Raw genomic sequence first — 14,432 nt, 5'->3', positions numbered from 1 at the left:
TTTAGGGTTGTATTGAAAGCTATTTTGAAATTATATAAGATAGTTATTAGAGTACCTAATGAGTCAACTCTTAGTGAAATCAGAAACAATCCAAGGTTTTATCTTTATTTTAAAGATTGTATTGGAGCATTAGATGGAACTCATGTTCGTGCATCCATTCCACTTAGCATTCAAGGAAGATTTCGTAGCCGTAAAGGGGGGACGACACAAAATGTATTGGCTGCCATTACATTTGATTTGAAATTTTCCTATGTTCTAGCTGGTTGGGAAGGTAGTGCACATGATTCTCGTATTTTAAGTGATGCATTTTCACGCCCAAGAGGATTAAGAATTCCGGAAGGTAAAAATTATAAAACATTAAATACCAAATAGTTCTAGTAAGCTTATAATTTATTAGTAATAACTATGTTTTGTCAAATTGTAGGTAAATATTATCTTGCTAATGCTAGATATGGCATTCGAAATGGATATATTACCCTATATCGTGGTGTTCGATATCATTTAAAAGAGTTTAGTGCTCAGGGGCTTGAAAATGCAAAGGAACTCTTTAGTCTTCGTCATTCATCATTACGAATCACTATTGAACGTGTTTTTGGGATTTTGAAGAAACGGTTTCATGTATTAGATGCTGAACCATTTTGGAATTTTTAAACTCAAGTAGATATAATTTTAGCTTGTTGCATCATTCATAATTGTGAAAAATAAAATAGAATAAAATAAATAAAAATAAAGAACACATAAATTTTACGTGGAAACCCTTTCGGGAAAAAAACCACGGGCAGAGGAGAAGAAAATTCACTATGTCGAAAAATTTTTACTCAAATACAAGAGGAATAGACTATGTCTATTTATAGGCTTGCAAAGCCATATTCTAGTAGGATTGAAACACCTTATCCTAATCAATATAAAATAGATGGAGTTTAATAAGGTTTAAAACCTTATTCTAAAATAAAATAAAAGAAGTCTAGTTCTATATGGATTTTACTTTTATTTTATTTTCCATCGTATTTTATTTAAATAAGAATTTGGGTCACTTAATTCTAACAATCTCCACCTTGACACAAATTCTCAATGAACAAGTTCTTCATCGCGAACTTTCAATAAACAAGTTCTTCACCTCTTCCAAAAAAACCCTTAAGGGTTTAACTTCAACAATGAACACCAACCAAGTCTAAGCAATGCTCAAACTTGGTTATAGGAAGTGACTTAGTCATCATATCTGCAGGATTTTCATGAGTGCTAATTTTGCTCACAACAATATCACCACGAGCAATAATATCACGAACAAAATGATACCGAATATCAATGTGTTTTGTTCTCTCATGAAACATTTGATCTTTTGTAAGAAAGATGGCACTGATTGTCACAAAATCTGTCTTGATTTGAAGGTCTTCATTGAGTTCACTAAATAGTCCCTTCAACCAAATAGCTTCTTTACAAGCCTCGAGTAATCGCCATGTACTCAACTTGTTGGTAGACAAAGCGGTAGTTTGCAAAGTGGCTTTCCAACTAATTGCACAACCTCCGATTGTAAAGACGTAACTGTGAGAGATCTTCTTCTATCAAGGTCTCCAGCAAAATCAGCATCAACATACCCTATAACTCCATCTTTAGTTCTTCCAAACTGTAAGCAAACATTAGTAGTGCCTCGTAAGTATCTTAAAATCCATTGAAGCGCTTTCCGGTGTTCTTTACCGAGATTCGCCATGTATCGCTAAGCGACCGACTGCATATGATAAATCGGACGTGAACAAACCATAGCATACATGAGAGATCCTCTTGCACTAGAGTATGGAACATGTGACATGTACTCAATCTCATTATCGATTGAGGAGATAAGGTAGATGAAAGTCCGAAATGGAACTGCTAAAGGAGTACTAATAAAGGCTTAGCACTCTGCATATTGAACTGCAAAGAACTTTCTCAATGTACCCTTCCGACTTAGGTACAATTTACTTGCTTTTCTATCTCGAGAATCTCCATACCAAGTATCTTCTTTGCTGGTCCTAAATCTTTCATCTCAAATTCTTCACTTAGTTGGGCTTTAACCTTTCTTATCTCTCTTTTATCTTTTGTTGCTATCAACATGTCATCAACATAAAGAAGTAGATACACAAAAGAACCATCAACATTTTTCTTAAAGTAGACACAACTGTCAAAACTACTTCTTTTGAAATCATGAGAAGTCATAAAGGAATCAAACCTTTTGTACCCTTGTCTTGGTGATCTGTTTCAAACCGTAAAGGGACTTTTTGACAAGCAAACATAGTCCTCTTTTTCGAGACTATAAAACCCTCTGGTTGTTACATGTAAATATCTTCCTCAAGTTCTCCATGCAAAATGCAGTTTTACATCTAACGCTCAAGCTCCAAATCATGCATGGCAACAATACCAAGCAAAGCTCGAATCGAACTATGCTTAACAACTGGAGAGAACACATCTGTGAAGTCCACTCGGAATTTGGTGTAACCCTTTGCAACAAGCCTTGCTTTATATCCGGGTTCTTCAACTCTGGAGTCCCTTCTTTCTTTTTAAACACCCATTTACAATGAACAACCTTTTTACCTTTAGGAAGTTTTACAAGATCCCATGTTACTGTTTTTGTGGAGTGATTCCATCTCCTCTTGCATAGCAAACATCCACTTTTTCGAGTCTTCACACTAATCGCCTCGGAATAATTAAATGGCTCTTGATTCGTATCTATATCTTCACCACATTTAAAGCATAAGCAACTAGATCAACCTCGGCATACTTCTTTGGAGGTTTAATTTCTCTTCTTGTCCTGTTTTTGGCGATAGAGTATTGCGGTGAAGAAGCAACTCTATTCTCAATTTTTGTCTTGGCTTGAGGAGTTGATTACGTATTAATCGATGCTCCACCCGCTTTTGGTTTTCTTTATTGGAAGAGTCTTTAAGAGATAAGTTAGGTAGCATAGCGGTTTCATCAAAACAACATCTCTGCTAATCACAACTTTTCTATTTTCAGGACACCATAACTTATAGCCTTTTACACCACTTTATAACCAAGAAAAACGCATTTAATGGATCTCGGTTCCAATTTTCCATTATCAACATGAGCATACGCAGGACACCCAAAATCTTTAAATCGAATAATTAGCGGGATTACGGACCATACCTCTTGTGGAGTCTTTTCTCAATGGCAGCGGATGGAGATCGGTTGATCAAAAACATGCGAGAGAGGTCGCTTACGCCCAAAATGACTTCGGTAGGTTGGCATTTGACAACATACATCGAACCTTCTCCATGATCGTTCGTTCATTCGTTCGCAACGCCGTTTTTTGTGGAGTATGACGAATCGTCAAGTGTCTCATGATCCTTCGACTTGCACAATCTATTAAACTCATCGAGCGAACTCTAAGCCATTGTGCATGCGGAGGTATTTTATCATTTTCCGTCTGTTTTTCAATCATAATTTTCCAAGACTTAAATGTGGAAAACACATCGCTTTTCGCTTCGGGAAGAACGCCCAAACTTTTTGAAAAATCATCAATAAAGGTTAGCATATAATTAGCTCCACCTCTCGAAGGCACTCGGACGGCCCCCACAGATCGAATGGATATACTCCAACGTTTCCTTCGTGTTATGGATTCCTCTAGTGAATCGAACTCTCTTTTGCTTCCCAAAATCACAGGTGCTCACGAAATTCGGTTTGCAAATTCCTTGCCCATTAAGAAGTCCTCTTTTGCTTAATTACGCCATGCCATTCTCACTCATATGCCCTAGGCGCATATGCCAAAGTTTAGTAATATCATCATCGACAAGGAAGAGAAGCGGCAATTGCATCACCGATATGATAGAACCACAGAAAACATATAACTTGGCAATCTTTCTTTGCCCTTTCATCACAACAAGGACCCTTTGAAATCTTTAAAACCCACTTTCGGTGTGTATCATGCCCTTTTGAATCAAGAGTACTCAACGAAATTAAATTTCTTTTCAATTCGGAACATGCCGCACGTCACTAAGTGTTCGACAACTCCATCAAACATCTTAACTTTAATTGTTCCAACACCGCGATTTTACATGAAGCATTATTTCCCATCAAAACAACACCTTGAGATCATTGTTTCATAAGTTGTAAACCAATCCCGATTGGGACTCATGTGGAAGGTGCAGCTGAATCAAGTATCCATTCCTCGCTTACTTTAGAATCATTGCGAAACAACTAGAAGTTCACCATCATTGTAGTCTTCTACAACATCGCCTTCAAGGAATTTTAAATTTGTTTTCCCTTTTGATTCGCACCTCCCTTTTAATCTTATTTTGTAGCTTATAGCACTCGATTTAATGTGCCCTTTCTTCTTGCGAAGTTGCAAGTTTTACCTCTGTTTGAAGATTTCGATCTACCCTTAGATTTACCACGAGGATTCCGTTCACGTGTTCTACCACGATCATCATCAACATTAGGTCTTGTCTCCCACGAACAATGAGACCCTCTCCACGAGAGTTGGGTTTAACCACAAGATGCTTCATCTTATCATACGAGGTTAAAGAATCATAAACCTCATCAACTGTGAGAGACTCGCGGCTATATAAAATCGTGTCTCTAAAGGTTGAATAAGGCGGGCAACGAACAAAGTAGAATCAACCCTAGATCTTCCTTATCATCTTGAACCTCCATGGCCTCCAAGTTTGAGAGAATTTCTTTAAACACATTAAGTGTTCGTGTCTGACGCACCTTCCTCCAAGCGATGAGCATAAAGACGCCGCTTCATATGCAACTTGCTTGTTAGAGTTTTCGACATACATATTTGTTCTAGCCTCTTCCATAATGCAATGACAGTTTTCTCTTTCATCACATCCTGCAAAATTTCGTTGGACAAATGCGATGTAATTGTGTTAATGCCTTTCGATCCTTACGCTTCTTCTCTTCATCCGTTAATGTCGAAGGCATCTTATCTATCCTAGCAGGGCATCCTCTAGATCCATCGTGCAAGAAGCTGCTTGCATCTTAATTTGCCACAACGCAAATCGGTGTTGCGATCCAACAATGAATTTCATACTTCAAAGACGCCATTACAAAGTGATCGAGATGAATAACCGGATGCTCGATACCAATTTGTGAAAAATAAAATAGAATAAAATAAATAAAATAAAGAACACATAAATTTTACGTGAAACCCTTTCGGAAAAAAACCACAGCAGAGGAGAAGAAAATTCACTATGTCGAAAAATTTTTACTCAAATACAAGAGGAATAGACTATGTCTATTTATAGGCTTGCAAAGCCATATTCTAGTAGGATTGAAACACCTTATCCTAATCAATATAAAATAGATGGAGTTTAATAAGGTTTAAAAACCTTATTCTAAAATAAAATAAAAGAAGTCTAGTTCTATATGGATTTTACTTTTATTTTATTTTCCATCGTATTTTATTTAAATAAGAATTTGGGTCACTTAATTCTAACAATAATCATATTATGAGAGTTGATCCTAGTGATTTACTTAATCAAGAATTATACGAGGAGCCTGAGTCTGATTTGGTAATATTAACTCTTACGGAGCGAGAAGAAAGAGAAGAAGCAAGAGAATGGTCTGTTGAGAGAGATGAAATTGCACAAACTATGTGGACTGATTATATGGCTAAAAATATTATGTAGGTTTAGGGCTTAAGGTTGTTGTTTCTATGTTATGTATGTTTTAGTATTAAAATTATTATTTTTTTATTAATGTTGGTTGGATAATGATATTGAAATTTTAGTTTGTTGGATTCTGAAATTATTATGTCTTGAATTTGTTACATATTGATTATGTTTCAAGCTTGTTAGATATTGAATTTATTATGTTTTAAGCTTGTTAGATATTGAAATAATTGACAATAACAATTATTAATGTATAATGGGTAAGGGCAACAAAGAAGGGACCTCCAAGCAATTCAGGTGTACAAAACCGATGGAACATATTTGTCTTGAAATTCTAGCAGAGGAGACCCAGAAAGGAAATAAGCCTTCTAATACTTTCAAAGCAGTTTCTATTAATCGAGTTGTCGAAGCTATTTTTGAAAAATTTCAAGTCCAATGTGATGCAAAACATGTGGAAAATCATTTGAGGACTGTAAAAAAACAATGGCAGATTATATGCACAATTCGGGGTGAAAGTGGTTTTGGATGGGATGATAACATGAAAATGATCACATGTGATAGAGCGACGTATGATGCAACAGTAACGGTAATATATGTATATATATGTTAAGTATATTTCAATTATTTTTTACTTGTTATTCTAATTATGTATAATATCCAACAGGTACACAAGAAGTATGAACCATTTTTGAATAAAAGCATTGATCATTATGATGAAATGGCTTTGGTTGTTGGCAAAGATATGGCAACAGGGAGTTTTGCCAGAACATTTGCTGACATAGATTTGGATGATGATAACTAAGATTCAGTGCCTATAGACTGCAACAATGAAGAGACTAAAGAGGTAAGAACAAATGTATCTTCATCTGGCACATCCGAACGTAAAAGAAAAAAGGCTTAAGAAAGTGTCGTTGATGAACAAATTAAATTTGTGGGTGAACAACTTAGCAAAATTGCTAATGCTTTGGAACAATTTACTGCGGATAAGACACCACATTTTTACGAAGAAGTGACGTCAATGGAGGTAGAAGGATTTGATGATGACTTCCTGTGTTTTATGTTTGATTATCTAGTGAGTCATTAATTTGAGGCAAAAGCTTTTTTAGTTAAAAGTAAGAAGCATATGACTTAAAGGTTAAAGATATTGATACTTTTAATGTGGTGTAATATTAGTTATGCACTTGGACAATGTTGATGTTATCATGTAGTGTACTACTAATTATGCATTTAGATAATATTATTAATTTCTAGTATTAATTGTAGTTTGAAAACTAATTTATAATTATTCAATCATTGCTTTTTATTTTTTATAACACAATTATAAATAATTTATTTGACTTTGGTTGTTTTCAATTTATTTATGACGGTTAATATTCTAGTTTAATAATTGAGCATTATTATATATTTAAAATGATTTATTTATTTATAAATAAATCATTGTAATATATGTAAAAATAATTTAAAATATAAATTTATTAACATATATATATATAATAAACTCAATCAAATAATGAAAATATAATAAATTCTTAAATATATAAATTTCTTAAAACAACTTTTCAAAAAATATTTTCTAAAAATCATCAAATAACAGAAAATATATTTACACACCTTCCAAACACCAGAAATATAAATTATTTTCAAAAAGTAATTATTTTTCAAAAAAATATTTTATTATTGCTTTCCTTTCGTACCAAACGAATTTAATGAATAAAACAAATTAAAATTTAATCACTGAAGAGGAAAATCAAAATCATTAGAGTTTCACACTTCCTCTGTCAGAAGTCTCAAAGAGCAAGACAAAGCGCGCGAAAGGTGGTAAAACCCTAGCGAAGCAATGCCGGAGCTTCCAGAGGTAGAGGCAGCAAGAAGAGCGATAGAAGAGAACTGCTTGGGGAAGAAGATCAAGAGAGCGATTATAGCCAATGACTCTAAAGTCATCGAAGGAGTCTCTTCTGTGGACTTCGAGTCCGCTCTCTTAGGCAAGACCATCGTCTCTGCTCACCGAAAGGGCAAGAACCTCTGGCTCCACCTTGATTCCCCTCCTTTTCCCTCTTTCCAGTTCGGTACGCTTCCTTTAAAAGCCCTAGAAATTCGGTTTTTTTCTATTTTCTGCTCATTTTCTTTAAGATTATTATTATTATTATTATTATTATTATTATTATTATTATTTTGTTTTAACCAAATATTGGTTGAACGGATTTCAGGCATGGCCGGTGCTATTTATATAAAAGGCGTTGCTGTTACAAAATATAAGAGGTGATGTTCTTTTCTGGTTCTCAGTAGGAAATATTTTTACTTCTATTATATTTTGGTTGTCTCGGAAGCAAAATGCAAGACCTGTGCTTACAAAAAAAACTGGAAGACATTTTAAATTGTTAAAAGTTTGGGAATTTCTATTATAAATAACAAAATGTAAGATTTTGACTTTTACTTGAACTGATTATTATTATTATTTAAAAAAATGTTACATTTTATCTTCTTCTTCTTTTTTCCCCCTTCCATTTTGGTTTTACTTAATTGATAATTAATCGGAAGCACCAATAGTGACAACTAAATAGCGTCTACATTGATTAAGAAGATTTCATGAGCTATTGAAGGTATTGCATCAGAGAGAGATGTTTAATTTGTTAAGTCGAAAGGGATTTTAGCTCATATTGTTATAATTGATGTTTGGTTAGGAACATTATGGTAGTAATCTTAACATCTTTAATACATATAGGTCTGCTGTAAAAGACAATGATGAATGGCCGTCCAAATATTCAAAGTTCTTTGTTGAAGTAAGAACCATTGCTCTTTCCCTTGGTAATCCAATATGTTCTGTGGATTATCTTTTCTTTAAGTTATCCTTGAATATCGTCATTCAACATTTGCAATCTTTAAAGTTTTAATAGTTTTTCTTTTTGTAGTTTGTTTTCATATGACATCTTCTTTGCATTAAACTTGGCACTTAATTTAACATAGCATATAATTGTTGAATCCCATATGTCTCTTCAAAGGTGAAGCTTCTCTATATATTTCTTAAGTGACATGTGTATTGGTTTCTAATCATTTTAATGCTCTCCTATTTCATTTTTTTTTATGATGTTCACAAGACCTGTATTAGATTCTTTCTATATTCTTATTTTGAACTTCCAATAGCTTTTCAAGACCGGATGAACTTGGACGAGTAGATATGAAGGAAAATAAAAATTCTGAAGCAGGTTTATGGTCATTTGGTGCAGTTGGTTTCCCAGTAAAAATGGTCATTAATGGGTCATTGGTTGATTTTATTATATGCTCTTTTATATTGGGCACTCAAAGGCCATTGTCTGCAGTTAACGAAGAGAAAAAACTAAAATGTATCATTTTAAGTGATTTTCATCTTGTTTGATTGTTTGTCTAATAATCCAATTAAGCACTTAGAATTAGAAATAAGTTCTTCTGTATCTTAGTGAAATTATTAAGGCTATATTCATGGGGATTTACCCTGATCGGGATCAGTATTGTCAAGGCATGTGCCTAGGTGTGCATGCTTGCACCTGGGCCCGCAAGCACCAGACAAAAAAAGCGCCTTAGATCCATTCAGTTGAGGTTCATTTGATCAGGCACATGCCTTGTGCGCCTAGATACTTCTTTTTTGTAAGGTGATAAGTGTTAAAAAAAGCTTGCCTGTTTTCACTATTCTTTAATTCCTTTTATTTTTTCATTTTTTTCATTTGATGTACCTTTACTAGTAAGAAATGGATAGTATCAAACTCGCTATTTCTCAATATTTGAGTATTCAACAACAGACATGGACCATAAGGAGATCATGCATATTGACCTACAAAAAAATTTGCATGTTTGTAAATAAATTAGACCTGATTTTTAGAGAGACTCGTACAAAATCAATACACATATAAATATTGTTATTTACTCCATGTGCGAAAGCATTTTTTATGCCTTGGTCTTGAGGCATTTTAAGGGATTTACCTCCTTGTGCCCTTGACAAAATTGATTTGTATGCTCTTTTGCAGCTAGATGATGGTTTGGAGCTATCTTTCACTGATAAGAGGCGATTTGCTAGAGTCCGCTTGCTCAAAGATGTATTTCAATTTCTAATTTATTTAGTTTGTTGAGTTCCTACAGTTTTTCATGTTTGGTTTATATCTTGAAATGATTTGGTTGGCGCAGCCTACATCTGTGCCTCCAATATCTGAGCTTGGTCCTGATGCACTGTTTGAGCCTATGACAATTAATGAATTTACTGACTCCTTAAGCAAGAAGAAGATTGGAATTAAAGCTCTATTGCTTGATCAGGTTAAAACTCATGTGGCCATGGTTTTACTTTTTTTGTTGTCATAATGATTTTATGTCTCTAGTCTTGTATTAGCCTTCAGTTCTTTTATTGTTTCTTTTCCTACTTAACATAATATTTGTATCTAGTAGCTTTTCTTTTTGATTAAGCTGTTAAGAGATTATTTGAAATGGTAGCTTTTGTGTTTATCCTGCTCACTAGTTCTTATTTTGATTTTTTTTTCATTTGCTATTAGCGAATTGCCTAAATGTATTAGACATTATCTTTATTCTTTTGATTTTTTTCTTTCTTTTTCCTTCCAGTTACTTGTCCCGTTTCCTCCCTCAGTAATTCCTTGTAAGAATGAAATCAGGTTGCTGCATGCAATATGAAATTATATGCGTGCAACTTTCTCAGTTTCATTTTCGGTTCATGACTCAAGCTAGAATACTGTTTCCATTACTTGATTTTGGTGATTCTCAAAGCTTGTTCTTGGAGATCAGCATATTGTAAGGGCAGGACTAGGACATAGAACAATTTGCTTCAACATAATTAATGACATTAGACTCTGTTTAGGTGGATGCAGTGTACTTAAGTTGCTTTTCTGCAGTACATCTCTGATTCATATCCTTTATTGAATGACTGAAGCCTTTTTTGTTCCATGTAGCTAGCAAATATATTTAAAGTTACTTGATTTTTCTATTGTTTCCTCTTATCAGTTGCTTTTTCTTGTGCTCCTGTATTGATATGTTATTAACCTAGCATGAATGAGACTTCCATCCAGTTGAATCATCCTCACTGTAGCATTGAAGTATTCTGTAGTCCTGGTGTTTTCTATTGGGAAAATGTAGAAAGACAAAGTTCATCCTAGATATTTTATTGATGGCTGAGCTACCCCGAAAGGGTGCAAGTTTCCCTTTCCCTTAATCCACCACCTTGATGACTGAGCTTTACCAACTCAGTTGGCAGGCACATTCTATTTCAATTATGATTGCATTTTAAGGTCGTGAAACAACTGTCGTAAACCTCTCTGCCCTTCATAGTTTTTTTATTTTTTTTGTTTGCACCCCCTCCCCTGGGAAATTAAATTTGTAAGATGCCCCCTATACATGGATTCAGGTGCAGAATGTGAATCTTCTATGGCGATGGCTGTTCTGACTTGACAATGAAGAAAGTGAATAGCAGAGACAATGGATGATTGCTGGGTTATATGAACATCAAGTTAAAACAACCCAATCCATATATTGACCAAAACGTGAAGTATAAGAGGAATTGAGGAAGTTATTGGTCTGGAAAGATACAGAGAGGATGAAGAAGAAAAAAATGCAAAACAAGAACGTGAAATTGTTTTAGAGATAAGAAGGAAGATAGAGGGTTGAAACTTGACACCAGCTTTAGTATGAACCAATTTTTTCTTACAGAGCAGCCTGCTTTTGCCTTCTCCCATTCATTACGAATGAGATCATGGTTCTCTTTGATGAAGAAAAAAGAGAGAAGGAAAACGAGAATGATGGAAGATTCTAGACAAGTCTACCTGATAGGCTTATGCCTTTTGGTTCTTTAGCTAGCTTTTCTTTTAGAAAAGTAAAGGAAAAAAATTCCAGTTATTCTAGATACAGTATCTACTTTGATGTGCTACTGTTGTTTCTAATTCTCTATTTCTCTGATTAAAAGTAACGGTTTTAATTGCCTTTGTTAACTTTTGCAGAGTTACATCTCAGGAATTGGCAATTGGATTGCAGATGAAGTGCTATACCAAGTGAGTGCACCTTTTTAAACATTGACCCATGATATAGGATCTTATATAATCCAGATACAGCACATTTCTAATGCATAGTTTTGATATTATAATCCAAATAAAAAATTTTCAATGTTTGTTGCACTGAAAAAATAGAGCTTCCACTTGAGGTTGAGGTTACCATATATATATATATATTGCTTTGTCCTTGACATAGTTTGAGAGAATGCAAGTAATGATCTTAAAGTTGCATTTCAAGATAGCTCGTTCAATCTCTTATTTAGTTTGAAAAGTTTTAGAGAAATAGAAAATATTGAATTTAGATTCATTGATTACAGAAGACTGACCTCATACAATGTCATGTTTATCACTGGTTTAATACTACGAGACATTTTCTTTTGAATACACAACATTGTCTTGATGCATCTTGATGACTGATCATAAGTTTTAGAATGTCGGGAATTCAAAAATAGATATCAAGCATTCTATATGTTTCACTCTTTTTCTTCTCAGTCTCCACAATTTTATCAAAATATGTACGAAGTATATTTAAGAGAATGATTGCTCATGTATTTGTGCAACGAACCAGAGAGCAATACAAATAATACAATTAATGGGACCAACTATATTGGAGTTTTAATTTTTGGGGTGGAAGAGGGTTTTTTTTTTTTTTTTTGTTGAGTGTGTGTGTTAGTTTTGTTATTATTATTATTATTTTTTTTTTGGGGGGTGGATTGAATGGTATTCTCCTTTGACAAACAGCAACTTTACTCATTTGAAGGGCTTTTAATAGAGAGGTTGACAAGATGAGTTGAGTGTGGCTGTTTGGTAAGGTGGTCACTAGCCTCCCAAAATCAATCCCCTCCAGAGTTAAGTTTGGTTTTACTAATATGTGATGAGAAATATATAATATATTTCTTAAATGGGCAGCTATTTGGACTCAAAGTATTTACATAGCTGTTACAAGTTTATCATAGAATTTTCTACGTGGCAGGCAAGAATTCATCCACTGCAGATTTGTTCCAGCCTGTCCAAAGAAAACTGTGCAACTTTACACAATTGCATCAAGGAGGTAAGTGTTGACCCATCTTGTAGTTGGTAATATTTTATGTTATAATTGTGCGTTCTTCATGGAAAATATAGAGGAAAATATTTGTAGGTCATTCAGTATGCTGTTGAAGTTGATGCTGACTGCAAACGTTTTCCTTGTGATTGGTTGTTTCATTTTCGGTGGGGCAAAAAGTCTGGAAAAATTAAGGGTAAGATACCTCTCATGAAACTGATAATCATGTTGAAAAAATTGTTTTTACAGGTTATTGAAAAAGCAGTTGAAGTTGGGGCAGATAGTAGTCAGTTCCCAAGTAATTGGATATTTCATTCTCGCGAAAAGAAGCCTGGCAAGGCTTTTGTTGACGGTCTGGCTCCTGAACCTATATGCGTCTTCTAGCATCATCACCCATCTCCTTTCATTGTGATAAATTGATACTTTCCTTCTAAATGCATGTGTCAGCTCTTATGTGTGCACAACATGCATGTAAAACTGCTCATTGTGTTGTATTTCTTTATTGTATGTTGATTATGTTGGAAGATATGGTGCTTCCTAGTTTTATTTTCATCCATTAAACAATGTGGCTGTTTACTGATTGATATCAAGTTATGAATATTGCCATTCATGTTTATTAGCCCTTTTTTTCCCTAGAAAATAATGAGCTTCTTTTTAATAACAGGGAAGAAAATTGATTTTATCAATGCTGGTGGCAGGGTAGGTCATTCTAAAATATAATTTATGTTGGTCCATCAAGTGCCTTGTTTAACTGTTCACTTTCTGGTACAGACATCCGCATATGTACCTGAGTTGCAGAAATTGAGTGGAACAGTAGCTACAAAAGCAGCAGGTAAACCTAGAAAGCAGGCTTCAAAGAAAAAAGGAGGTGATGAGGCTGAGGATAATGATGATGATGAAGATGGCGTTGGTGATGAACCTACGAATGAGGAAGAGGAAAGCACTAAAATAACCAAACCTAAGAAGGGGGGAAACCCTAGAGGTCGTGGTAGAAAGCCCCCTATGAAAAGAAAAGCCAAAGAGAGTGATGATGATGATGATGATGATGATAGTGGTGGTAACAATGATGGTAGCAGTGAAGAGGATGATGAAGATCTGACAGAGAAAGATAGGAAGGTTAAAACTAATACTAGTAACAAACAAGTGAAGACTGTGAAGACATCGAAGCGACCAGTGAGTAGTCAAGATGGTAAGAAGCCTAAGAGAGCAAGTAGCTAGCTGATGAATCATTTAACGTCTCCAGATACGTCTGCCCAAGTTTTGTAAGAATGGAAGGGCGGTGTCATGTTCTTGTAACTAGGATTGCTTGTTCAACCTTGTTATTAGATCACACTTGGCTTAAATTCTGAATCGGCGGCTACCTTGTACTGCAGCTGTTTGTTGCAGGGTATTTTGAAAATTTTCAGTGTGTTTTAAGTTATTTGAAGTTTGAAGCTCTAAACAACCTATGCATAGACTGATAGCTGCAAGTACGGATCACTTATTTTGATTCCTTGGCTTTGAAGTGAGCAGTATTTAAGATGTTGGGTATGGAAGTTTGGAATGCAAGCAAATGAAATCATAAACCTCCAAGAATAGGAAGAGATGTGTTGAGGTTGATTGCTGTGGTTGCAAAGTTGTAATTATTTTTTGGCGTTGGTCCAACGCAAAAAGTGAAGTGGATGCATGGACTTCTTTAATCCTTTCCAGCATCCACACATACGCTAGGACTTGGGTGCAACTCTGTTTTAAAGTTGAATTAAAGCTAAGCTTGTCCTCAAGTCATTACAT

The 14,432-nt window shown here is 34.6% G+C and overlaps 1 protein-coding gene across 6 annotated transcripts; it reads left to right on the top strand.

Annotated features, from left to right (window-relative positions):
- Positions 1–7,299: 7,299 nt before the first annotated feature.
- Positions 7,300–14,106, top strand: LOC108489473 (formamidopyrimidine-DNA glycosylase). 6 transcript variants are annotated; one of them, XR_008272261.1, is made up of 10 exons: positions 7,300–7,669; positions 7,811–7,862; positions 8,326–8,383; positions 9,602–9,670; positions 9,759–9,884; positions 11,570–11,620; positions 12,594–12,671; positions 12,743–12,858; positions 13,327–13,361; positions 13,434–13,512. XR_008272261.1 is itself a non-coding variant. In XM_017794046.2 (10 exons), the coding sequence occupies exons 1-10, from the start codon at positions 7,441–7,443 to the stop codon at positions 13,878–13,880; spliced, it is 1,248 nt and encodes a 415-aa protein (XP_017649535.1). In that variant the 5' UTR covers positions 7,300–7,440; the 3' UTR covers positions 13,881–14,106. The 6 variants fall into 6 exon arrangements, 5 of the variants coding, with proteins under 5 accessions (XP_017649535.1, XP_017649536.1, XP_017649533.1 ...); XM_017794046.2 differs by lacking the exon at positions 12,743–12,858 and adding an exon at positions 12,912–13,014 and having other exon boundaries at positions 13,434–14,106; XM_017794047.2 differs by having other exon boundaries at positions 12,759–12,858; positions 13,434–14,106.
- Positions 14,107–14,432: the final 326 nt, after the last annotated feature.

This window comes from Gossypium arboreum, chromosome 10 (assembly GCF_025698485.1).
Source record: "Gossypium arboreum isolate Shixiya-1 chromosome 10, ASM2569848v2, whole genome shotgun sequence".
Classification (NCBI taxonomy): Eukaryota; Viridiplantae; Streptophyta; class Magnoliopsida; order Malvales; family Malvaceae; genus Gossypium; species Gossypium arboreum.
The sequence above is the reverse complement of the archived record's forward strand: the minus strand, read 5'-3'. Positions and strand labels throughout refer to the sequence as shown.

Bases quoted from the DNA above. Each gene is read 5' to 3' on its own strand.
- LOC108489473 (XM_017794044.2), top strand. From the start codon at position 7,441: ATGCCGGAGCTTCCAGAGGTAGAGGCAGCAAGAAGAGCGATAGAAGAG. The intron at 9,671-9,758 runs GTATTTCAATTT...TGGTTGGCGCAG, and splicing joins GAGTCCGCTTGCTCAAAGAT to CCTACATCTGTGCCTCCAAT. The intron at 13,015-13,326 runs GTCTGGCTCCTG...TTTTAATAACAG, and splicing joins TGGCAAGGCTTTTGTTGACG to GGAAGAAAATTGATTTTATC.